The 27,092-nt window shown below is 44.0% G+C and overlaps 1 protein-coding gene across 1 annotated transcript in view; it reads left to right on the top strand.

The window, feature by feature from the left end:
- Positions 1 to 27,092, top strand: part of TTC4 (tetratricopeptide repeat domain 4) — a 166,174-nt gene that overhangs the window by 62,750 nt on the left and 76,332 nt on the right. Inside the window, exons 5-7 of the mRNA XM_086952633.1 lie at positions 12,026 to 12,150; positions 13,978 to 14,064; positions 23,377 to 23,609. Of these exons, the coding sequence (XP_086808759.1) occupies positions 12,026 to 12,150; positions 13,978 to 14,064; positions 23,377 to 23,609 (445 nt within the window). The remainder of the gene's footprint in view (positions 1 to 12,025; positions 12,151 to 13,977; positions 14,065 to 23,376; positions 23,610 to 27,092) is intronic.

Below are 27,092 nucleotides of genomic sequence, written 5' to 3'. Positions count from 1 at the left end.
GTAGATTATTGCTGTAACTATTTCATGTACCATGGCTGTTCGCAGACACGTTTCTATTTCCATTTAGTTGAGGTTACACCTTACTGAGTCAAACGTACAGCCATGAGCTGAATATTTCAAATCGTAATTTACATTTGCGGCCACAAGTCCTTACCATAAACTCGCATTATGCTGTGATAAAGAAGTCATGACCAAAACTGATCACGTTATGTTGGTTTCCTGTTCAGATTACCAGGAAACTTCTGCTGCACCGGTTTTAATACCCACTGGTTTCCTTTTGGCTAGACTGTTTTACATGTTTTCTCTTTAATCTCTGTGTGTTTAAATCAGATTATAATATCGGTCTGCCAACTATAATGGATTTCACCCTCTGCTGACTCCACACAGGGTTATTCTGCAGCTGGATAGTGGTTTCAGCGCACAGCAGAGTTTTCAGTCTTGCAGGGTTGAAGTACTGATTGGCAGCTTGAAATTGATGATCTCTTAAAGACCCGAGCAAAGGGGTATATTGTACTCCATCTACTCTTTTGTTTAAATAATGGTTATGATTATTTTTTTTACTTCAGCTCTAAATGGGAGTTTATTGCTAGTGGAGGTGTGCTAGCACTTCCCCACCTACTTAAATATGCAGCAGCATACACAGAAATATGGGACATAAAGAATCACGTTGTTGCTAGGATAAAATTTGATGTCCACCTTAGTAAAACTACCAAATATGATATTTTTTTTCCTGAGTAGGCCCAACATTTTGGACAAAAAAACAGTGCGGCAGTATGTAAATAATTCAAGGTGAATATATTTAGATACATACATTAAAGGAGACCTCAGTTTAAAATATTCGTGCCACAGTCATTCTCAGCAGTATATAATGCCCAACGTTTATGTGAGAATCTGGTAACTTTCAAAGTTTACACAAATGCCCATAAGAGTGCTTTTTCAAGGCATTGATATTTGTGGGCCAGTGTTAATTCTTGATCTTTGCTATATTTTATGCCGCTCCATGATATGGCTCTGCATGTGTAACATGGAGATTAAGTCTAATGTTGGTTGTAAAATTTCTTTACAGTTATAGGGATTCCTTTGGATTTAAGGCTAATGTAGGAAGGTGGATACCTGACTATGGTTACCTCAGATTTTTTGCCTAGTGTTTAGCTGGTTTTCGACTTAGTTGGCCTGGGATCCTGCTAATCGGAGTCCCAGGCTACCTGCTCTCACTGTAAAATGGACTCCATGTACTTTAGGTACATCCCCAATTTGGTGTTGGGTCACCTTATGAGCCCCTGTACAGTGTACTATAGGTACCCAGGGCATAGGTGCATCCAAGGCTTACCAGGGGCTGCAGCATGTTTTATGCCACCCCTGGCTGGCCATCCAAATTGACACAACTGGCTGATCATTCAGCTGGGGCAAGGTAGGGTAATCACCCTTGGCTTTAGATATAGTATACTTTTATCTAACCTTATATATAGACACATATGCACCTATAAGTCACTCCTATGGCAGGCCTTAACAATCCTGGAGGCATAGTGCTTGGTTTTATGTGAGATGGTTCTCTAGCATGAGCTGAGCCTGTCTGCAGCTTTTGGAACCATGTCCTTATAGTTGTTCTATGATATGGCCATACCATATACTCTTAAGTGCATTATCATCCTCGCGGTTGAATGCTAACTTTGGTTTGGCTTTATCAAAACATGTTGTGTAAGGTGTCATACGCTTTGGAATACTACCCCCTCGCCAGTTCAGGCGACAGGGGTAGCATTCCACCCTTCTAGAGGGAGAAGACATGTTGGTCCTAGTAATCCCAGTTAAAGTTAACCAGAGCCTCAGCATCACATAATGGATGCTGCTGCCACAGACACAAGGCTGACCTGCTGCTGCTGGGAGTCCTTCCAGCGAGGGAGGCTTGGACAATAGGTTTCCTGTCTTGGGAGGTGCTAGCACCAACCCAGACAGGCCATAGTGTATTGGGGCAGGGAGGGCTGAATGAAATGAGACACTGCCTGGGGCACACAAGGTGTCCCATGCATAGTCCGGTTGAAACCAGTTGCTGGGACACTCCAGCCCCAGCTCTGGCGCGAAACTGGACAAAGGGAAATGGGTGTAACCACCCCCTTCCCTGGTCCCACCCTTAGGTGGGACCTAGCAGGTAGTCCAGCCCCTCAGATTGGTATATAGGTAGGAGCTGAGTCAAGAGACTTGAGATTTATCCTGAACTGAAATTGAAACGAAACTCTGGACCTTCGACATTCTACTGAACATAGAAGACTGAAGAATCTCCCTTGTGGTCAAGGAGTGACCACCCTGTGCAAACAGGCACCATCCAGCGATCTGCGGTTTGCTTTGTCGACACTCCCGCCGGAGCCCGATCACAGAGCCTGACAAGAACCAGACTTCCAGACTTCCTTGAGCCCGATCCACAGCCACAGCAAAGCTGAGACCCGTGGAGGCGACGAGAGACCTGGGACCGGCCATCTTGAAAAACCTGCACCTTGCTCCAATCCAGAAGCCGACCACGCCGACGGCGAGATCCTTCATGGGACAGTCCGTGCCCAGCTCCTGGTCGTCATCGACACCTCCTGGTCCACGTTGCTGCAGAGACAAGCTTCACAACATCACCTGATTGCTTCACGACATCACCTGGTTCCTTCCTGGTCACTGATTAGAGCCCAGAACCTGTCCCCTTGGCTTTCAGGTACTCTTCATCCTCGATCCAACCGGACACTTCTCTCCTGGTCGCCTGCAGCATCTTTCTCCAAGGCTCCATAGGATTCAGCGACAAAACCCGACACACTTTGACACCTATGCACCCGGCTCCTGTAGGTGAGGTAACGCGAGTCCAGTGCTCCTGTGGGTATTGACTATCTTAGTGTCCTTGTTTTCAGTAGCTTTCTCCTAGTCCATCCGGAAGTGTCCTAAAAGAACTAGTTTCCATTTCTTTCGTTCCCATTATAACTCTATGGTAATTCGTGTGTTAAGACACTGCACACGCCTCCCGTGGGCCTCCTGCTTCCTATCCTTTGGTAGTACAGCGTAGCCCCAGCGATTCCCTAGGCCTATTCCTTGTTCGTGACGTGGTTCTTATACCACTATTTTAGTATATGGTTTTACGTGCCCCTAGGGCTCTACTGTATATTGTGCAACTTATTTTATGATAATTGAGTATCTTATGTGCTTGTGCCTCTGACCTCATAAAGAGTTTAGAGGGGTTGTGTTAGTAATAAATACATATATATTTTATATATAACCTGTGTGGTGTCCTTTCATTTGGTTTTAAAGGGGTTACATATGGTAAAACAGCTGGCTTTACATGTCCTCTTGAGTTGATCCTAAGACTGCTTTGCCCATGCTACCACTAGGATAGCTGGTCTATAAGGTTGACTTTACAACCATCACCATAAGGGTTGTTTGGACTGATACAGGGTGCCCACTAGAATAGTGGACATCCCATATCAGGCCAACTTCTCACAGCTAACACAATGTTTTGTTACATAAGTGCGTAGTCCGGAAATCAGAAGCAACATGGCTAGAATTATTCTAAGCGTGCTTGTTCGTGCCAGAAATATTTAATACACGTAACTGGAACACATCTTAGATTGGTCTGTATCGTGATGCCCAATACCTGGTCAGGATGTTTCACCTCAACCACTGGGTCTGTGGCTGGCTCCTTCAGGTGTGTTTAAATATTTGGATCTTTCAGTATGAAAGGCATGACCCCTTCTGCAAAGAGGGCCCGTTGCTACAAGTGGAAGCGATTTTATGGCCAGGGCAAAATGATGTTTCCTCTCTCCTGGCTGAATAACCACTATTTTAAAGAACTGCCAGCACGTGGCTAGACCAGGCCTCCAGTCCAATTCAGTATCCATTTATGTGCTATTTTATTTTAAATGATGCTTGGAGATCAATCCATTTACTTACTTGGTGTGACAGATGGATTTGAGGAATTTGTAGAAACATCATTTTTCCTCTTTTCCTCTTATTACAGGTCAGTCCCCGTTTCACAGTTGTGACTTTGAATGCATCATTTTAAATAATGTTCTTTTAAAGATACTAACTTGAATAATTTATAGTTGCTGTTATATTTGGCAAAATGAGCAAGTTGCGTGCTCATTCTGAAGATTTCGCTTATACTATCCTTAAATGCATGCTAATGCTCAATAATACACTGGTCCTGATTTAAGAATGTGCGTTCCTTTTAAATGATTTAGTCAATCTAACAGTTTTCTCCTGTCAATGTCAAGAAACATGATGTCATTATAAAAACTGCAATAAAAAAAAGGTGATTGATGGAATGCTTGAATTGATCTCTGCTGCTGCTAATCTCTTTAGTCTTATTCCAGATCATCGTTTTTAATCCACCACGCCACTCTATACAAAGTCCCGCCTTATGTAAATGACTACCAATCCTGCTTCTCGTGTTCCCAGTCTGCCCTGAACTTCCAGACGAGGGCCCCTCCAGGAAGGACCACAACCCCCAACCAGTTTCGTCCCACTTGAGGCTTGTCAGTAGGGCGTCACTTGAATCCTATGGCAGGGTGAGCACGGGCCCCACGTGCCCATTTCCCTAATACTTACGGCGTCAACTACAATAAACAACGAGGTGATGGACGGGTGTGACCAAACGTGGTCCTGTGGTCTCCGTGCCACTGGAAGCAAGCTGCACTTGATTGAAGAGCCCCAATTCAGCCGAAACCAATAATGGGATGCTTGTGTTGTGGCTCAGAGAGGAGCTGGCTTGGAGCAGGACCAAGACTGGTTTGCGTATGATTGGGTCTAATCAGAGGTGGCATGGTGAGCAAAAACAATGGACTGGGATGTGGACCAAATCAATTATTTCTAAAGAGCAGCACTATCTCCCCTAGGGATATCTGGGCGCTGAGGTTGCTGCGTCTGCATCAAAAAAGCCAGGTCTTGAGTTGTTTTCTGAAGACTGCCAGGGAGGGTGCCGTTCGGAGGTGTAGGAGGAGGTCATTCCAGGCTTTGGCGGTGATGTAGAAGAATGCACAGCCCCCACTGTGCGTGCGATGGACATGGGGGATGTGTACGAGGGCGAGTGAAGTGGAACGCAGGTGTCTCATGGGAAGATAGATGTTCAGCCAGTGGTTGATGTTGGAAGGTCCTTTTTTGTGGAGGGCTTTGTAGGTGTGTGTGATCGTCTTGAACTATTTAGTTACCAGTGGCTGAGGATAATGAAAAGCATTCCACCCATCACGATTTTGTTTACCTCCTTATTATAATGATTACACAGATACGTTTGCCGTTGTGTTCGAACCTGAGTGGAATGTTTGGATCATACAGTTAAGTGATCTATGTTCTGAGACAGATTGCTTTTTTGAGAAGCAAGGCTGGCAGTAATTGTGCCTCTTTTGCTGCTAGCCTTGCTTCTTGTAAGCAAGGACTAGAGTACAAAGTGCGTGTTTACGCATCGCTTGCAGGTTTTCAAAACATTAAAGAAATGCATTGTCATTTACAATGCCAATAGCTCAAACTCTCTCAAATGCGAGACCTATTGCTTTGCAAATGCTTATTTCATATGTGGATGACACCCAGATAATCTCCTTGTTTTCGGCACAAAGCCATGAACTGTCTTTACTGCATCTGGGTATGGCAAACTGCAGCTTGGTTGAATCAAAACTCACTTAAACTTAACAGTGATAAGAACGAGGTTCTAGTACTAGTAACAAATGTTTCCTTTGGGGTGCCAAACACTAGCCAATATTGCTAGGGACCTTTCCAACCATGGTATCTGGGGTTAAAAACCTGGCCTTCCTTATTGATGATAAGCTCTCTATGAGGCTCAGATAGCTAAGGTAACTGGCACTTGTTTCCCAGTCGTTAAAGGTTTAAAAATAAGTTCTGGATTATTCCTTTAGCAGCCCAGAGGACAGTTATTCAGGAACTGGTTATCTCCCACCTGGACTACCGCAATGTGCTGTATTTAGGCGCAGATAGCATATATACAGCGCCTGCAAATTGTTCTGAATCCTACTGCCAGGCTGCTTTATCACTTACCCATATATGTGTCTGTTTCTCTTTTGCTTAAAGAATTTAATTGGATTAAGGTGGCCAAGCGCATTGAATTCAAAGCAGTATGCTGTGTTTTTAAGGCCGAATTTGGCCTGGGACTACGCTACATTCAGGACCAGTATCTCTCGATCAGCCCACTCTTCTGTTAAGATCTTTACCCTAGGCTCTGTTCAGTGTCTCCAGGTTTTGCGTAATTTGCCTGGGTCCTAAGCTCTGGAACTCTTTACCGGATGACTTAAGGAACTGTAAATCATTTCTCACTTTCCGTAAGATGCTGAAAACTTGGCTATTCTCAGTCTACTTTGGGGGACAGTTGATCTGCTACAGCCTTGCGCCGGGAAACCCTTTGGGGTAGCTATGTGCAATACTTGTTGCTAATAATAATAAACTGCCAGAGTAAAATGTTTTTTTTCTCTGTCCAAATCAAGGCTTGATGTAGCTGAAACTTGGCAGTTACTTTCCATAAATCAATACTTAATGCAGCTATTTGAGTACCAGGGCTTTGTTCTCCAGGCAGAGACTTCACAGTCGATGTACAAGGGATCCGACCCTGGCATCTGATTTGGATCAAATTACCTTTCTGAAGCCAAGGTACCTCACTTTCCCAGGCGAACAAAAAGGTCATGCTGCAGTGGGTGGTCTACTTTGCCTCTGATTCTGATCCTTTTCGAGGCCTGGAGCATGTTTCCCATAACATAGATGAAAAGGAGTCGGGACAGATTGCTTCCCCTCAATACATTGATGGTGGCTTGTATCTTGAATATTCCTTCCATCCATGCTTTAAGTTGCCATGGGAATACCCTGACGTGGTTCACTGTGTCACTGAAACCAAGCTTCGCCCTACTGAAGAAGCCCAATTTGGCCGAAAGCGATCAAGGGTTTGTTGTAACTTCCCTCTCTCCTTGCCCCCATCCACCCCTACTTCCTCCTTCCTGTTAGTACTGCCCTCCTCCCACCTGTAGCCTGCGTTAGAACGTTGACAGCGGTCAGAGAGCGCTGGCAGCTGGTAGACATTGTTGCTCTTTACTTGAATTAATAAAGTGAAGTGTTTACTTACCAAAGGTGTGTGTCCTTACTACAGGGTTGCTTATGTTCTGGTTCAGAGAAGACCTGGCTTGGCAGTTCTGGCTAGATTGATTTGCACATTGCGAATTTGAGGTGGTATGCTGGGCAAAAGAACGATGAACTCATTTTCCAGTCCTGAGATTTTCTTAAATCAACCAAAACTAAATTCACGTTAGGTTGTTAAAGACATAAAAACAATGATTTGAAGAAGAAAAGCCCATGGATGGAACCTAGCATTGCTGGTGACGAAGTGTTTTGGTAGCCTTACGCTTGAGCTACTGTTTCTACTGTCCCTTTGTCGTTGTTGCATTTCCATATATAAAATGTGTGTACCTTTCTCACAGGTACCAATTAATCCTTAGCAGCAAATATGTATTCATATAGCATATGTAACTGTCTGACCAGTACACAATAAGTGTAGTTATACAAACTAACATCTCCGTTAAGTCATTGTGCTGTGAAGTAAGTTCCTCTGTTGATGCTGTGTAAAAACAACAGATCTGTAAAACGCCCAAAACTGTATGGGTGACTAGATGGTACTGCAGCACCATGAAGTTATTTACTCCAACAATTCATTTTTCAATGATGTTCTGAAAAGCAGAAGTCAGTCAGTATACCTCAATGCTCATTTAAAAGGCAAAACTTGGTCAGTGAGCCCAACATTATTTAGAATAGTTCCCCAGTGATCTGGCAGTACTGGGGACGGACTTTGTCTGCATTTTTTCTGAATATTTTCGGGCAGATCTCAGAACTATAGTACAGCAGGATAACTTGAATGAGTGTTCAGATAATATCAATGTGGCTTATGAACATTGATCAAACTAAATTCTGAAGCCACTCGTCAGCAAACATCTACTTGGAATAAACACTAAGTACACAGGCAGGTCAAAATGGTACAGTGAAAGCCCTACTCAACACATGACCATTAAAGCAGACAGCTGTCTCTTTTGTACACATTCGTCAACCTAGCATATGATATCACTACATCATGGGGCGTTCTCCACTGTGTGAGTTCTGTTGTAGCGATCACCATAGCCAGCCGTGATTGCTGTCTGCCATTACCACTATACAGAACAAATGAGCAAGCTTGCTAACCAGCCTAATGCAACCATCCACCATGGTCGAAAACCATGCTGTACATTTCTATATGGCTATCCTGACTGGAAGCAGGAAAAGGACATAGCAATGTCCCCAGCCACCCAACAACTGATGCATCTCGGGCCCCCCCAAAGACATGGACTCCCATATGCCATTCAGCAGTGACCCATGACCTGCATCCAACCCCCAGTACCAGTTTGCAAAGACCTGCCGTAGCTGAACAATGCAGGCTCAATGTAAAAACATTGGGGAAAAAAACAGTAGACCCTGGATAGTTGGGATAGTTGGCTAGAGCTCAGCCTACTGTGTAACAGGTATCTGAGGTGATGCTTAAAACATTGCTTGAAGTGTAATTGGGGGGGGGAGGGGGAGGGGGGGGAAACAAACTGCTCACTAAATAAAATTGCATCTTGGAGTAAGGTGCTGGATTCCAGCGTCAGGAGAAGAAATAATGGGACGGTGTCTTATGATTAACCGAGAGGGGAGGGGAGGGGAGGGGAGGACATGTCCACATCAATCTGTGCCGGAGCAGAATCCTTGGCTAATCCTTCCACCATTATGGTGTCATATCTCTGCAACCTCTACTATCCACATCTGATCCAGTTATGGTTTGCAGAGCTGCTGTTCTCTTGCCCCTTCGAAGGGGCTGTTCTGCATCACAGCGTGGCACTTGTAGTGACTCCCAGTAAGCCGCCCCCTCCCCTGTGGAATTCAGTTGCCCTCGCCTAACTGAGGCTAGTGATTTGTGATGGCAGAGACGTTATGGTGAGACATTACACTCACTTGCAATTGCTATATAAGAAGGAACTAAATAGGGCCAAAAGTGAGTGGGAGGAAGCTAGATGGGCTGAAATGAGACAGTCATTGCTCCTAAAAAAACTCTAAGACCTTCTGGGCTATTGCTACCTCACCAGTGGGCGGCGAGCAAGACGATGGGGCCTCGAATATTGCTCCCATAGTTTGGGAGACGCACTTTAGGTCACTTTATACCGGTCCTAAGTCATGGATACCAACGGCCCCAGACCCCCTGCATGAGCATAGACTGCCGGGGACCTGGGTTACCGGGGCTCCCCTTAGTAAGGATCAGGATACTATCCTTGCCTTCGGGATTCCTTCGACCCCATACTCCCGGCACGAGCACCGACTGCCGGGGGACTTGGGTCCTGGGGATCCAGGGAACAAGGATACCCAGATAGCCCCTGGGGCCCCACTGGCCCAAGACTCCCTGCATGAGTATAGACTGCTGGGGGTCTCGGGCCCCGGTGACAGGTTGGGACAAGCGGTTGCCCTAGAGAGGATTAGTACATTTCATCCCGATTGCATTTCCCTTAAAGAAGTGGAGTCGGCAATTGAGAGGCTGCCCCCAAACAAAGCTCCTGGCCTTGATAGGCTCCCCGGAGACCTTTTTCGCTCCCAACCTAAAATCTGGGCCCCATATCTGATGGTCTTGTTCAATGCGGTCCTGCAAGGTTCGGCATTGCCCGAGACCTGGCTTGGAGCCGAGACCGTTCCAATCTTTAAAAAGGGTTGTCCGCTTGCCCCATCTAACTACAGACCAATCCGCTTAATTGACACCACCCAGAAGCTGATGGGGCGAATCCTACTCAATAGATTATTGGGTTGGATGGAGGAGAATAAAATCTTAACCACCCTTCAAGCCGGATTTAGATCAGGGGTCTCGACCATGGACCAGATCTTTCAACTCCAGGTCCTATACTGGAAAACTGCAAGAATAGAGGGTGGCAGCCTCTATCTTGTTTTCGTGGACCTGCGGGCCGCATTTGATCTGGTTCCCAGGGAGAGGCTCTGGACGGTCTTGGAGGAGCTTGGTCTTCCTCCCTATTTGCTGAAAGCCCTCACCAGACTCCGTACGGGGAATTATGCACAGGTGAGATGTGGAAGGAACAGGGAACTATTAGCCCGTTTCCCCGTTACCCGGGGAGTACGCCAGGGCTGTGTATTGGCCCCCACCCTCTTTAGCCTGTACGTTAATGGTCTGATTGATGTACTTTCTGGCATCAAGGACAATGATGCTCCCCGTCTGGCTACTGGTAGGGTGCCCGCTTTGATGTTCGCGGATGACACCTTGCTGTTATCGCGGACATCAACGGGCATCCAGCGGGTCCTGGACGGGTTTGTGTCCTTTTGTGCCTCACGGGGGTTGGAGGTCAACCTGGAGAAGACAAAGTTTATGATCTTCAATCCCCCGAGACATACCCGCCCAAATCCTATGCTTAATGGAATTTCCCTGGAGCGTGTCAAGACTTTTGTATACTTGGGGGTCACACTGACTGAACATTTCACATGGGACCTCCAAGTTTCTAAATCATCTCTGAGACTGTCGCAGATTACGGGATGTATAGGCAGATTTCATAGCGCTTCGACCTTTAAACCTGTCACTCCTGCCCTTGAGATCTACAAAATGCAGGTTAGGCCAGCAGCTTTGTACGCCGCAGAACTTTGGGGACATATGAAAGTACATGAGCTATCGAAGGTTGAACATGCCTTTATGCGCCATTTGGTAGCTCTCCCACAAAGTACTCCCCTAATACCACTACGCCTAGACTTAGGCTTGGAATCCATCGATGAGCTGGCAGCTGCACAACCGCTGCTCTATTGGAGAAGACTTTGGTCCGTGCCGGAGCTGGCATCCTTTAGGGCAGAGTTCACTGCAACATACCTTGGCTGGCCCATGTCAAGGCTTTTTTCCATCAACTTGGTATGTCACAACTTTGGGATGCACCGGAAGATTGCTGTGTGAGGACGCAAAGGTCCCAAATAGTGGCGGCTGTAAAGTCCTACAACCTCAAAACTCTACACTGCTCGACCTCCTTGGGAAGGCTGACCACAGAGTTTCTTCTGACGAAAGTTAGCCCCAGGACGGAGGTGTTTCTGGACTTGGTGCAGCCCCCATTCGCAAGAAAACTGTACACCCAACTGAGGCATGGCTCCTTACCAATAGGGGCACTTACGTCCAGATGGTCACTCCTGTCAGAGGCCCTGCTTGCAACTATTGGAGGGAAGACATTGTACATATATTCTTTTTCTGCCCCGCATACAGCGGAATTCGGAAATGCTGGATCCTTTCACTGTGCAAAAATTTGGGGTTGACAATGTGCCCATGCTACAAGAGTTTTAACCTATGACACTGCCCCTCCCATTGCTTTTGCTGTTTCCCGTTTTTTATTTGGCATGTGGCAGAGAAGAACTCTTTTTTCTAGTACGAAATAATGCCCCACATCCACTTATCTGCTATTCTTTGATAACTCACTGTTTAATATCTTTTTAACTCAATTGTATTTGTGGTTTTATTACTGTGCTTGAACATATTTTATTGCACTTTTATGGTCTCTCGACCGAAATAAAGTTATCAAATGAATACACTCACTTGTGACTGTTCTATGTTGCTTACTTTGCTTCCTGACAGGCGTAGCCAGTAGGTGAGCTTACCCTCTTGCCCTAAAAGCGATTCATGATTTCAGCCAGTCAAACTGAATAAAAGTCCAAAATAACCTACCAAAACTCAAGTGACATGCACCATATTCCTGTATGAAGCCTGCACGAATGAAAAACCCTTTTCTACCATTTCCATGCACTTCAATTTTCAGCTTAGTGCTATGCCTTCGGTGGCTAATATGAATCATTGTTGACTGTGTTTTCAGGCTCAGCATATGAATCTTAAATATTACAAAAAGAAGGCCAACACGTTGATTTACTATTATCTGTATTTGTAACTTATGAGAATATATATATATATATATATATACCGTTTTTTTAAATATCTTAATACATGAAGTGTACTGTGGAATGTATTGATATTGTTTCGTTTATTATGTAGGTGCATTGTGTCACTTGGAACTGAAGCATTTCAGTGAAGCAATAGCCTGGTGTGAGGAGGGGCTTGTAATCGACCCAAAAGAAAAAAATCTGCTGGAAGCCAGAGGTAGAGCCGACAAGCTAAAGGTGAGGATGAACACAGTGGTGACCCTAATAAGAAAAAAAAATGCCTCATACACAGCTTAATGGTTTGGACAGAATGGTGTTGTGGTGCACGAGCGGTCACCCATTGTTTTGCCGTGCTGCTCTTGAACCAAAAAAGGCTAGCCGGTCAATGGCATAATGTCGAATTACCTTTTTATGTGTGAATAGGTGGTGATGGCGAACATGGAATACCCAACCCCCTCCAAGTTTCAGTTTGGTCCAGGATGGGAGAATGCTGCCTCGCATCCTAGAGATCAATTTTCCCCAATGCAGCCTCGTAAATGCAGTGCATGATCACACTTCAGTAGTAGTTTTTAATTTGTACCCTTGTTAGAGCAGCCGGTGCTGTGTAACTCTAGACACGTTTCTAGGTTCATTCCTTCATGAGTTGAGAGCAAAAAGTCATTTTGATGAATTCTAGAAATGCTGCCCAAAGTCTTCTCAGGTCTCCGCACCACTCACTGTGCAGAGGCATCAACACATTGCGTCAGCTCAGTAGATCAAGGGAGACTTTTCAAACAGGAGGAGGGTGGAGGCACACTGCCTCACATTCCAGCAATCAGTTTTCCATAATGCAGTGTTTGATAACACTTACTTCAGTAGTAGTCTTACATTGTTTACCCTTGTTGGTGCAGCCTGTGCTGTGTAACTCTAGACTCATGTTTTATTTCACAATATTTGAAGCGTTTGGTGGCGGCATGGCTTTCGCACTTTTTTATACTCTTTGAACAATTTTTTTGATAACTTTGAGAATATTGATATCATTTATAAGTAATACAACTTCAGTGATGCTTTTTAGAGCAATGAGGTTTTCATATAATGAGTTAATCATTAGAGGTGTGTCATTTATAAAATAGTCCGAAGTCACTTGCACAGCTGAGAATTCCTACCCTGCAGTTTTCAGGGTTATGGGTACTGGAATACCACTTCTAGATTCCAGATGTATAACATATTTAATGTTTTACAAACCAGGGATATCATTTTTAGATCTGTGACCCACATCATCATGAGTGGACAAAATGATGGGGTGGTTAGGTAGGAACATCAGCCAGAGAGCATGATCCATCTTGACCGCCTGGAGCATAAGACCATTACATCAAGATTTTCTGCTTCAGGGGTACTATGGGCTTTGTAGGATTCAGAGATGGGTACTGATTGAATAGGGGAAGTCAGGGGGTGGGCTGGGCAGTGTATATGGTTGGTAACTAGTTCTAACGGTAGTTTATAGGGGTCGAAAGGCGTTTTGGGTTCACTGTTGGGTAGTGTATAGGGGTTGTAAGGAGTTTTTAGGTTTCAGAGGTGGATAGTTTGAAATGACTGTGCATTAAGTTTAAATACATTAGATAAATGTAATTGTAATTTATAATTTAAATAATGTTTTAAACATTACATATGAATAAAGACAGTCCTGATGTAAAGTAGATCAGTCTAAACCACTGTGATGTAAAGACTCCTGATGTAAAAACAGTCGGAGTAATGACTGACATTCAGAGGGAACGCTCTAACCAGAGTGCCCGTCTGAGTTTGTTGTAGTTGGTCAAGTGGCCCCAAGATATTGTGTCAAGTTTTCAACCAAACCACAAACACTTCCACCTACTGGCTGCAATGATGTACTTTATTAGGCTATTTGTCGAAGATTTCATACCATCTAAGTATATGATGTAATACATTACCTCTGTTTTATAAGCAGTAAAAGTTTGAGCCACTTTTGCTAGGTCTCTCTGCTACCGTTTGCCTGATGAAGCCACTGTTAAAATGTTGTGTCTGGTGGGTGGCCGAATAGTGACACAGATCTGTTTACACCTGCAGCGTGCCGAACAACGGGATGCAAGGAAAGCAAAAGTCAAAGACAAGAAAGAGCAGACGCAGAAGGAGGCTGTCCTCCAAGCAATACAGGTGTGTATGAAGAAACAGGTTTATACTTTGAAGGCAAAAGTGGTACACTGCAGGGTAGAAAGAGAAAAGGCTGCACTTCATCCGTGCTCTTTCGTCTTTGTTGCTGCTCTTAAGTCTGACTCTCAGACACATCCAAGCTAGGACAGAACTCTAAGTCAAGTGAGCAGAAACAAGTCATACTTACTGCTTTCAAAATGTCACAAATATGTGGCCACTGTACACATGCTCTGCATGAACAGTCACTGCCACCTCCCTGCATGACTTGCCCAACAGCCAAATCATTAACGCCTTAAGCACATGTATTTCTCTCTTCGGTCTGTGTCTACTCTTTGAAACGATGTTTTGCATTAGAGTACCATTCATAAATATGTAAAAAAGTAGACAAACAGATTGTGTTTCTTCATATTTTGTGTACCACACAAGCACTAGCTGAAAACCATGCAGCGGCGTACTTTGCTGGCTGGCAGAGACACTTTACGCAGATGACATTGTTACTTTGAGAGCGATGTAAATTAGAGGCATATGAAGTTATCCGAAACAGCCCTCCATATAGTGTGGATGAACTCCGTTACATCTTTAATAGTGGACTTCCAATTTCTGTTCTTTCCCCTAAATGTTCTACACAGAAGAACAATTCAATTCAATTCAATCCAGTGATTTATATAGCGCGCTACATACCCAGAGGGTCTCAAGGCGCTTGGAGAAGGGTGGGGAGTTACTTGTCGAATATCCAGGTTTTGAATGCTAGGTGGTTCTGAGTGATGCGAAGGTGAGTGGGAAGTGAGTTCCAGGTTTTAGCCGCCAGGAACAGAACAGAGGAGGTGAATATGTTTACGTGCCATTATACTGCTGTGTCTAATTGTTTTTGACTTCCACCGTAACCGTGGTAGTCTACATTAACTCTTGTAACTTCATGATATTCTCTTTTTTGCAGTACTTAAATCCTAAATGTTACAGATCTGGCATGTTCATGGAGTATGATTTGGTACAGCTACCGCTTTTAATTGACTTCACGAAGGGCTGTATATTTGCTATTTGTGCCTAAATGCTAGTTCCAAATTACCTGAATACTGTTGTCTTTTCCCTTTTCTTCCTGATATGCGATCATAGGTTGGTGGTGCATTCCGACAGCCAAACATAGCCCAAACTGCAGATGGCTATGACCTCCTAATTCGAACCTCCTTCAAATATTTAATAGAAGGTTTGCGGGAGCCACCGCTTAACTCCTGTGTTGAGGTTTAGCATGGATTCTGCCCATACACAGGAAAACTGGACCTCAGTGTATAGGGGCTGAGCCTTCCTACCACCTCAGTACCCAAATCCCCAAACCGACTAGCTATATAGTGTATCATTCTTCTCCTACATAATCATGAAGCTACAACTGATTAGACAACCCAGAACACAACACTCCCTACTCTAAGGAATTGCAGTAGCAAGACACACCCTTTCGCTCACTCACTCGTACTTGTCCACAATAAGTCATTGTATACAGACAGTGGCCTAACCACCCTTCACTTGGTTAGAAGAAGTTTTATTATATAAAGGAAGATATCTGGGCTTTGTCAGCAGTCCCCATACCTTAGTGCCAAGATGGTGGTTTTATGTCATATGAACAGCATAGCTCTTCTCCCTGGAAAGGTCCCTCTCCAAGTGTGTCTTAAAACAACATGCATCCCCGTAATATCAAAGCATGAGTTTCCAGCAGTGCATCTGTGTTAGCATGTTTTGTCTAGGTTCTGACCAGAACAGAATTAGCAGGGGCATTGTTTAACGACTTTGCACATCATGTTCAGACTAAACTCCAGGAACAGGCAGAAAGCAGACAGTTCTCACGTGAAAGGCACAAACCGAGTCTTACAATACAAAGTCATGTAGTAACGTGTGCAAAAGCAGCATCATGGCAGCAGAGCTCATGCTAACTTTGCAATGTCGACAATGACCCCAAAGGCTATATAACCGGTTTTTCAATCCTTGGACTTTTGAGTTTGTTAACCAGCCTCGTGATATTTCTCCCTTCCCACTTAAAATACTAACTTGACGAAGGAAAGAGGAAGGGTTCCCATATCTTGACCCTCTTTATTAAACTATTTATACAATCCATCCTGCCAATATGCTTCACTGAGTTAACCCAATTCGTGCAGGTAGGTAGAATGTTGGATATCCATTTAATACAGGTTTGCCTGCGTCCACTTATTATTAGAGTAAAGAGTAAGTGGGACTGTGATGTCACCAGATTTCCTTTGAGCCCTTCACCTGGTAGAATGCCAAAGATAATCAGTCAGGCGTACCTCTATCTTCTTTTCATTACTTCTGTTAATATCTTACCCACTTCTTGCCAAAAGACTTCGATACCTGGACACTGCCAAAGTAGATGGATGCCATCTGCACTCTCAAGGGTGCTTTTCGGGAAACACCTTGTCTTTTGCCTTCCCAGTTTCGGGAGCTTTTTAGGAGACTAGTAGGCCCTGTACAAGATAAACAAAAGGTTTCTCTGTGTTGAAAAGCTCACAGAGGACCAAAGCATAGGCATTGATATTTGCCAGAGGTGTATTATTTCTGACGAGGGCCGGTCCGCTTTCCAAATCTCCTCTGGTATTGCACGTGGGTCATCTTCAGCTTGTACCAAAATTCAGTACCATTTAGATGCCTCTTTTCTCTGTGTCATGTACTTTGTAGTTCCTCCTCCCGTTCTATTCTCTTCCCCGTTTTAGATTGTTCCCGCGACCAACTTACTATTTGTTAATACTTCAATCTACAGAGCCTATTAATCGTAAGCCTTGCTAGACAATCCCATGCGCTCAAGGTACCCTCCTCAAACAACTGGTCCTATCTTAATATTCCCGCATCCATAAGCGGGAGGACAGGGCTCGAAAAATCTGAAAAATGGTACTAGTCCTGCAGGTCTAGTACCTTGAGAATTGTCCTCGACTTAAGAGTAACTTATTTGACCTCCATCTCTGAAAGCGGAGCAAAAGTGACAAGATAACAAGATTTAAAGGCATTTGTCTTTCTGAAGGATTTGGTCCTGTCTGTGTAGTATAGTAGAGCTCTTCTCACATCTAAGGTGTGTAAAGCCCTTTCTGCAACAGTCTGTTTTTTGAATAAACACTGGTAACTCTACTGATTTGCAGATGGCTGGGTTCAAACTGGAATGGCATAGGGAACAACATAACAATGGATTTAGGCCAAGATCTCAGTACTGGGGTGAATGTATGACATTGTACTGCATTCTGTCCATCAATTGTTCTTTTTGTATTACACCTTGTAGACACTGTGGGGTTCCGAGAGACTTCCATATTGGAGCCATGTCACTGTAGTATGAGATTCCCAGGATCCTTATGGCTTAGATCCATAGTTTGCATGCCGCACTTAGCACTATAAATCTAATCTTTTAAAAATATTTAGGGTCACCAAATTTAAAGCAGAAATAATTGCCTTCATCAGGGATATCTTTTGTTCGTGCACAGTAGGGTATACCTGTTGATAGCGGTTTGTCAGTAGTAGCCTAACATTCTTCAATTAGAAAGCCCAACAGTATAACTGAAACTCTGGAAATGCTACTCCTCTGTCTGTTTTCTTTTTGTGTCATTTTCTCGAGGCTATTCTTCCACTTTTTGTAGCCTAGATGAAGCTACTCAGTTTCCCCTGATGTGTTGTGAACCTCTCTTCCCTGATGTGTAAAGGTAATGTATTGAAAATAAAGGTACCTTTTGGAAAGGTCATCATTTTACTTAGAATATTATCTCTAGAGTAGAAAGAGGGAGGTAGGCCCAACAATGCAGAAGTTTCTTCGTTTCCAACACCGGTCCGTTAAAGTTCATTTGTGCTATGTTATTCAGATCTTTCACCACTTGTACTCCTACCTACCGGATTTCAGTTTTTTCTAATGGATTATCAATGGTACCATTCTAGGTCATAATTGACGAGTGCTTCTTCCTATTTGGAATTGCGGTGTGAGAGAACCATTAACTGATATCCTGCCAGTCGGTGTTATGTAAATAGTTCCTATTGCTTTGAGAAAATTATAGCCTAAACCGCTTTTCTTGATGACTGCATATAGATATGGCCAATTCACCTTGGCCTTAGCTGCGTCAACAGTTATATTGGTCAGAGGGGAGTTTGTTTCTGTAGCCACATCTATGGCACTCACCAAGTCATGAGTCACTTAGTATAACTGTCAGTTTCATGAAGCCTTTTTGGTTTTCATGGACAAGCCCTCCAATCACTTTATCTAGTCTTTTAGCTAATATTTGTGTGTAATCTTATGATCATTGTGAAGTAAAGATATGGGTCTACATGATTCACACCTTTTTGGGTTTTCATTAGGCTTTAAAAATATAGTTATTGCAGCTTCATTCCATGAAGGGGAGGTCGTCTACGTATATTGCATTAATTAGACTGGTCAAAACGGGATTAAGTACATCTTTCAGGACATTATATAGCTTCCTTGGTTTACTGTCTGGGCCTGGTTCCTTCCCCTTTTTAATGCTGTGATCATTTTGTATACTTCTGCTGTACTCAGTTCTTGATTAAGATACTGCTGCTTATACTGATCTAATATAGGAGAGTATTTTCCTTTAACCAATGATCTATTTGTTCCTCTGTAGCTTTTGAATCATTAGTAAATAGATCTTGAAAGAAGTTAACAAGGCCCTCTCAATGTCGGGGTCTTCTACACAGCGTTCACTGGTTTCTTTAGTTTCCATGATTACATTTCTGGCATTGTCTACCCTTGTCGTCCAAGTCAGTCGCTTCCCTCAGCCCTTGCCATATTCATAGAGTGCTAACTTTCCACGTTTTCTGCACCACTCCTTCCAGATATTTTGTTAAAGATCCCTTTGCCTTTTTAATCTGATTTGGTAAATTACTTTTTTACACGGGTTATTACAGCTGGTCAGGTCCTTGTGAATGTCTCCACAGTTCTGCTCTAACTCCTTCACTTTGTTATTGTTCTCTTTCCTTCTATGTGCCGGGTAGCTAATCAATCTCGTTCCATATAATGTGCATGGGGGCAGAGACATTATTTAATTCAAAGTATTCTACGGTGTCTCGTTTCAAATAATTTATAATCTCCTGCTCCCCTAGTAGTGATCTATCAAGTGTCCATCTAGATGGGTTAGGTTATTATCAAGGGAAAGCTCCAGTTTTACTGCAGAGTGGTCTAAAAGATGCTCTAGTCGGTGAAATACCCCCTTTAGCTTATTCGCCAGCTTTACTTCTATGAAAAACAAATCTATTCGGGAGGCGTGGCCATATTTCTTGTTATGATTAATATAGTCCTCATTCAGACCCGTCGTCTGTCCCAGGCATCTATTGAGCCCAGATTCTTTATCGGGTGGTGGATCCCCACCCTCATCTTTGTGGAATTAACCACTGGTCTAGCAGTGGATTTATCTAAGACTGGGTCTAAAAATATCTTAATATCTCTGACTTTTACTATGTAGTTTCCAGTATCCGCTAACTGATTGTAGAGCTTTCTGAGTGGGGTTGGGTTATGTATATTTGGGCCATAGTAACCTACAAATGAATAACCTATGCCATGTATCTTGACATTGGCAATCAGCTGCCAACCCCTAAGATCCACCGTGAAATTTTCCAACGTTGCTTGATAATAGTTGTTTAGTAAAATAGCCACCCCTTTCACATTACATGTTTGAGTAGTACAGCCAAATAGTTTAGTATGCTTTTTTCCCTTTAACATGTTTCCCATTCCTCTTGACGTAGATGTATTTCCTGCTACGTTATATCATTATCGGACAGTTTTCTTGAATTCATCATTGTTCCCCTAGTACCTCTGTCATAATGATCTTCCAGCACTTTTTAAAACCCTTGTCTCAATTGAGGACTTTACATTTTTTTGAATTCTTCCTCATCCTGTGATTACCTAGTCTACTATTTACATTTGCTGTGTGTGAACCCCGAACCCCACACCCCCTAACCCCCACACCAAGCGTGTACTCACCCTACCGTACCCGGTGAAACCTCCCTGTAAACTTAAAGGATAGTTTATCATACCCATCGAGTTTCATCTCTCTGGTTTAACTATTGTTTGCCTAGCACTGCATTTTTATTTGATTTATTAGACTTAACCACAGGAATCTCTTTTATGTTGTACATCTTATTGTTCCACAATATTCTTAATGTAGCTGGGAATTTCAATTGTACGTTAGCTCTTAGTGTTTTTAATTCTGGATATATTTCCCTAGCTCCGATTGACGGTTTTTGGTTGCCTTAGCAATGTCTGACCTAATGTGAAAAGACCATTCATCTTTTTAAAAACTATTTGCTTTCAAAGCTTCTGAGACAATCGGCTTCTTTAAAGAATAGGTGCAGAAGTTAATTAAAACCTTCCTAGGTTTATCTCCATTGGGCTTTCTCCTGATTCACCCTCTGTATATCCTGGTAATGGTCCATAGAGCTGATGGACGGGATGCACCCTTTAATTTAGATTTGGAACAAACTCCTTCAAATTCCCACCTTCTGCCTCCTCTGGAACATTAAGTAACCATAAGCTGTTCCTTCTAGAGTTATTTTGTAAGGATTCTATTTTCTCTCGAAGTTCCTTTCCCCCATCTTTAAAGCCTGAATCTCTTTGCTTTTAATCTCAACCTCCTCATGTAATATTCCTAAAGAGGCTTTCATGGTACATAATCTCTAGGTAAGGTCTGTCATTTTAACCTCGAGGCTCTCTCAGGCCCCCTGTATTTTAGCTTGGTTACTCTCGGATATTGCAAATGTGGCCTTAATCTCCTCTGTAAGTGTAAGTAATAAGGCCCCTATATGTACCTGATCTGTATCACTTAGTGTTTTGCCCCCCTCTTCTCGGGGTAATGGTTGTGTTGCCTGAGCCGTACTGTCTCCTGTAAATTCCTGGGTGAGAACTTGGAACCGATTCTAGAGGGCAAGGCCTGAATCTTCCTCTGAGATTGGTTGAGCTAAGCTGTGCTGTTCCATGTTGTGGTGCAATGGGGTCAGAGTTGTTTAGGTCAGGCTGTTTTTCAATCTCCTGCATTTTAAAGTACGATCTAAGGGAAGACATGATTTTGACTCTTCCTCCCTGGGAAAACCGCTGTATCTCTGATATCTCTGGTGTCTTTTTGCTTATCAGCCTCATTTAGTGCCTGAGGTAGGAACCGTGAATAGCCGCTCCTATGCTTGAGCAGTAAAGGAAGGATTGGGAGGAGGGGGATAGGTATGGGGGGCGGAAATCACCCTACTCTGCTATGGGCCACTAGATTCCCTCCCCTTATTCTGTAACAGGTCGGAACCTAGCTGACTGTTCCTTAATGTATACCTGTTTTTACCTCTAGGTCTTGTAGAGTTCGTTTTTGTGAGCCCTGTTGAATTTATCCAGTCTATTTTTTCCCAAGGGCCTTCCTGGTAGTGCTAGGGATCTTCGGAGCTTCTTGTTGTTTGGTTTTGGCCCCTAGCCCGGTGGCTCGCTTAGGGCTCATAGATCGTGTCTTGGGAATGTGGGAAAGCGCTGCGTTTGTGCAGCGTACTGGAGAGTGCATCGCCAGCTTGTGCTGATGCTGCCCGCAATGCCCTGGAAATCGATCCTGGCTGAGACATGCCGATCTCAGTGTAGTTACAAGTCAGCCAGTGACCACATAGTCCCTAGCACCTCTGACTGCAAAGAGCAGTGAGATGGAAGGCAGAATTCAAAACCTGGGCTGCCCATGCAGACTGGCAACGCTGCCAAGATGAGCCTGACAACAGGACAAAGGAAACTGCTTCTGCCTCTCAAGGTAAGAGGTTTTAGTAACTGCTCCGCTTCTTGGTTAAGAGCCTGAGAGCTCATGGCTGGCATGCTGGCTGGCCACCATGTGCCTGGTCCAAGTCTATTTTTTTCCTGCTGCCTACGTCTTCACCACGCTGGGCTTCGGCCGGAGGCCCACTGCCCCCACTGCTTCCACCCTCACTCTGACTTTTACAATATGGTGTGGTTATGTACTGCGATACTGGGGTATTGGGAATCTTAAACACGAGGTCCTGGGCTGGCAGGTGCCTCTTGATCCTGCTGGCCATCACCGACTGCTTAGACTGCTCCAGGGCTGAGAAGCTCTTCCTCATTACAGCGTTGGTGGTTGCCAAAAGGGACATCGCTGCTCATTGGCTGGACACTACCCCACCCACTCTAGGGCGCTGGCGCAGGGGGGTGGAAGTCAACAGTGTCAGCACGCCATTGCCTAGCTTGTATTTTATGTGCTTGATGAAGCACTGACGACCAAACACTCAAACTTTGAACAACCAGATATCAGCGATTCAGTCTGCTGTCTGAGGCGTACAAAAGTCAACTAAGTTTACATGAAATTAAAGTTTATGAATCATGATGATTTATAAAGGGACATCACCTCATACACTCAGCAACCTGTCTTGGAAGGAATATCCTGGTTTATTTTTGACATTTTAAAAAGGACAAATGAGCCCAACGTTTCTGAAAACACAAAGAAATAATGGTTTGCTATCAACTGTCACACTTGCTGCAGTGTAACTGCTAATAAAAGGAAAACCAGTATTCTTTTGTGCATCCCTAGGTGACCCATGGGTCATTAAAGAGCCAATCCTAAAAGTCCCCATCTCAGTTGGTGCTTGGAGGAACGCCCACTGCTCCGCATCCTGAAAGTCTTAGATCAGGCCTGCCCTGCAATAGGCAATTGCAGGAAGGTTAGGTCTAATAAGCTGCCAGGGTGCGTGACACTAAAAGTGCTTGTATCCCACTACTTGCTCTCTCATTGTACCAAAGAACTCATCGGCTCTATGATGGTGATGGAGTTTAACTGTTTACCCACAATTCAAAGCCATTTAGTTTTACTGCTGGTGTTTTTACTACTATGTAAGTGGAGAGCTAGCTGTTGACTTAATAAATTCCTAGTCGGGTGGGGGAGAGGTTTCTTTTTTGGCAAGTTTAAGCTTGTTTCTTTCCTTTATCTGGGTTTAAGCCACACATTCAGATCAGCATTTAAGTCCCATAGTTTGATCTGGTGTTGTGGGAAGCCGTTGGTTTGCCTCATGGATAGTCTGGAACAAAAAGGAAAGGTGTCTGGAGTAAACTCGCTGAGTGCGAACAAAGTATCACCTGTCCCTATTCTTCCGAAAGCACAGGTGGCGTTAAATATTCTGACTTGCTGTGTTTTGATGCTGGTGTCAAGAAGCGGGGAAATTAAGTCGCTGTTAAATATTAAGCAAATACATGAAAATAAGCTGGAGGAAGCATTAAATCAACATTTTTGTCTTGATTTATTTGGTTTAGACATTCTGAGATTGGCATTGCTTTGCTCGTATCACTTTTTAGTGTTATTTTTGTCACAGGATAGAAAAATCAAACTTCGTCAGAAGTCTGCAAATGTGGCTAAAGATGATGACGAAGACAGTGCGATGTCAGAAAATCTTGATGAACTGTCCTTAAATGAACTTGATGCCGAAAATGTTCCTGCTGGAAAGGTGCATTTAGATGGGAATGGTAGTCTTGTCTGGCCAGTACTATTCTTGTATCCGGAACACGGACAAACTGACTTAATCTCAGCCTTCCATGAAGACTCAAGGTAATTTTTGAGACTGCATCTGAATTGTGTTGATAACTATTTACAAAACTGAGCAGAACTTGGAAGTTCAAAGTTGATTGTTACAGAAGTGAATGCAGTGGTCTTTGCTAAGCCTTGGAAGGTCTTGGACAGTGTGGATCATTGTGTTAAGACTATAGTGATGCCTCTAGGAAAAACATCCCGGGGTGTTAGGATGCCAGTTAATCAACACTGTGCTACTCCACACTCACATGGCCACAATTCTTAAGTGGAATTGTATGTGTTGACTTGCAAGAAGTGCAGGACTTAAGCAACAGAAGTTGGTGACATGGTGTCGAATTGAATTTACCATATCTAATGTAAATTGTTACAGGCATAGACTACTCTTTATTTTAATAAGAAACTCAAGATTCTTGCGCCATCACCTATTGAAGTGTAATTTAAATAATTTATATGGTTTACATAACATGCTAGTTATGTAATGGTGTAGACTCAAAAGTTGCAGCAGAGTTGCTTCTTCAAGTCACCAATACTTGCAGGGTTACGGTTTGTCACTCATCATGCAGCACAATAATGCGAGCCAAAGTACAGTGTTAAGTTTTACAGGTTAATTTGCTTATGTTCTGCATTTATTTACGTGTGCTGAGTTTTAAGGCCTTGGCTTAATATGATGTTCGAGGCATATGAGCTGCAGATCCTACACTTAGCAATAGATCGCCACCTGGTGTTGGGCTCGGATGATGGCAGGTTGTGTCTTCTTGGAAGAAGTCTTTGTAGTCACGAGATAGGTGACTCCTCCCTTGGACAATACTGCGCATGGTTATCGACTCCATCCTCAGATTGTTTTTTTCCGCCACTGGGTTCGGATGAAAGTTTCTGCTCCGGCTAGAAAATACTTTTCTGCATTTTCGAAGCGAGAAACTTTAAATAAACTTACTTCGACATCGAATAGACTTTTCGACATCACCAGCTACATTCCGGTGCGTCAACGTGGGCCGTTGGACCTATCGGCGCCGTACGGCCTACGCCTCATGGACAGAACTCCATTCAAAAGATGCCTGGTATGTCGAGCAAAATTCCCTCATAGCGACCATCACGCGGTTTGCAACCTCTGTCTCTCGCCGGAACACGACGAGTCGACCTGCACAGCCTGTGCCTCCTTCTGATCGAAGAAGACCATTTGTGATCGGAGGGCCCGTCGACACGAGATGAGTAGATCAGCACCGGAGGCCATCTTTGAGGAGGAGATAGTCGAAGAAGACGTCTCAGAGGACGAAGATCCAATCGAAGATATCTCCGAGGAAGAGGCTACACTCGGCGCCGAGGAAGACTCACCTGATCTCCAGATCATATCGGGGGCAGAGGAATCGGACGATTCGATTCCATCTCGACAACCTGTGAGTACCTCTGCCCCTGTACGACAGACACTACTCAAACAAAAAGGCAACGGTCAGCACTCTGCCCATGAGGCATAGTCGAGAACGAAATTTACCCTCTAACGCCCCGCCTTCGGGCCCGGCTCCGAGGAAGGAGAATACGCCTTCCGGTGCCTCGGCACCGAAGAAACACCATGTGCCAATTACACCTCCTCCATTGGCACCGAAACATCCTTTGATACCGAAGGACTCGTCGGCACCGAAAACAAAACACCCTTCGGTGCCCAAAGACAAGGACACTTCGGCACCCGTACCAAAAGACACATCGGTGCCAAAACCCGTACCGGACCCGAAAGCTTCGACTCCGAAACCTTCCGGTTCCAAAAACAAAGAGGAGAAGCCAGATTCCGGCGCCACAGGCCCAGCAAAACGTGTCTCCACGCCAAAACCTCCAATATCGGTACCAAAGACCCCAGATAAGACTAAACAACCTTCGGCACCGAAAACATTGCCACGGGACTCAATTACTCCTCCTCAAAGAACACTAGACAACCTCTATCGGCACCGAAAAAATCGATGCTGAAGAAGATTATAGAAGAGGAAGAGCTGTTTAGACTAGATCCTAGACAGAAAAAAGTCCATATTAATCCAAAAACTGGACATGTGGAAGCAATTCCTTATAAAAAAAAAAAGACCAGCAGTCACACCACTTACACCTGTGGCTCCTGCCAAAAAGGATTGTGCAACTTCTTCAATGCACCTATTCTCTCCTTCACCTTCTTCCTCTCCTATTACTCCATATATTGAACCTATACCATCTCCTATTCAATCTCCTGTATCATCACACCTCACTGACGAGGAGTATGATTTAGGTGGGGGGGATAATGTACCAGAGCCACATACATACCCTTTAGATGAGGATATCAACACAGAATATCCCAAGGATGACGATGCATATAATTTTGCACCAAACAATGCACCAGACATCCCTGATCCTCCGTACTACCCAACAAAACCTTCCCCTACAGAGGATAGTATTGGGTTCAATCATTTATTAAACAAAGCTGCACTTTACCATGCGGTTCCTATGCACTCTGGTGCCATTGAGGAGGACTTCTTGTTAGACACTTTTGAACAGTCACAAAGGTCTACCCAAATATTACCAATGATCAAAGGAGTCATTAAACATGCTCCAGAGATTTTTAAAGATCCAGTAGGGTGCTAAATCCCAGAATAGAGAAAAAGTATAGACCAGCACCAGCTGATCCAGTATACATTAAGGGACATCTGCCATTAGACTCCTTGGTAGTGTCAAATGCACGTAAAAGGGCCAACTCTCAAACTTCTGGGGACACCCCCCCCCGCCTGACAAAGAGTCCAAGATTATTGATGAGTCAGGGAAGCGAATTGCTGCACAAGCAACAAACATATGGCGCATAGCAAATACACAAGCCTTACTCTCACGCTACAACAGGGCTCATTACGACCAACTAGAAAAGGTAATGGAACACCTACCAGATCAACACAAAGATCTGGCAGCAGAGCTTTTACAGGAAGGTAAATTAATATCTAATGCCTCAATTAAATGTGCACTAGATGTAGCTGACACAGCATCCACAGCAGTTAACACTAGTGTTATTCTCAGGCGTCACGCTTGGTTACACATTTCAGGTTTCAAACCAGAAGTAAAAACTACCATCCTGAACCAGCCCTTCAATCAGAACCAATTGTTCGGGCCGGAAGTAGATAATACACTAGAAAAGATGAAGAAAGACACAGACACCTCTAAGTCTATGGGGGCATTACAATCCACCCAAACTAGAGGTTCTTTTCGCCGCTCCTCTTATAGAGGAGGCTCCAAGCAGACCGGTGCAGATACAACATCATCTTTTAAAACGCACACACGAACCTCCTCTAATAAAGGCTACTTTAGAGGAGGATACAGAGGCAATAACAAGGGAAGAGGTAGAGGTAATAACAACAACTGCTCCTCTTCCACTCCCAAACAGTGACTTCCCTCTGCCTCCCCTACAACATTCCACTCCTGTGGGGGGCAGACTTTCACAGTTCCTACCTGTCTGGAACTCCATCACGACAGACAGGTGGGTAAGACAAATTATCCAACATG

The sequence above is a fragment of the Lissotriton vulgaris genome, chromosome 1_1, assembly GCF_964263255.1.
Source record: "Lissotriton vulgaris chromosome 1_1, aLisVul1.2, whole genome shotgun sequence".
NCBI classification, from domain to species: domain Eukaryota; kingdom Metazoa; phylum Chordata; class Amphibia; order Caudata; family Salamandridae; genus Lissotriton; species Lissotriton vulgaris.
Note: the sequence above shows the minus strand (reverse complement) of the source record. Positions and strands in the feature narration are given on the sequence as shown.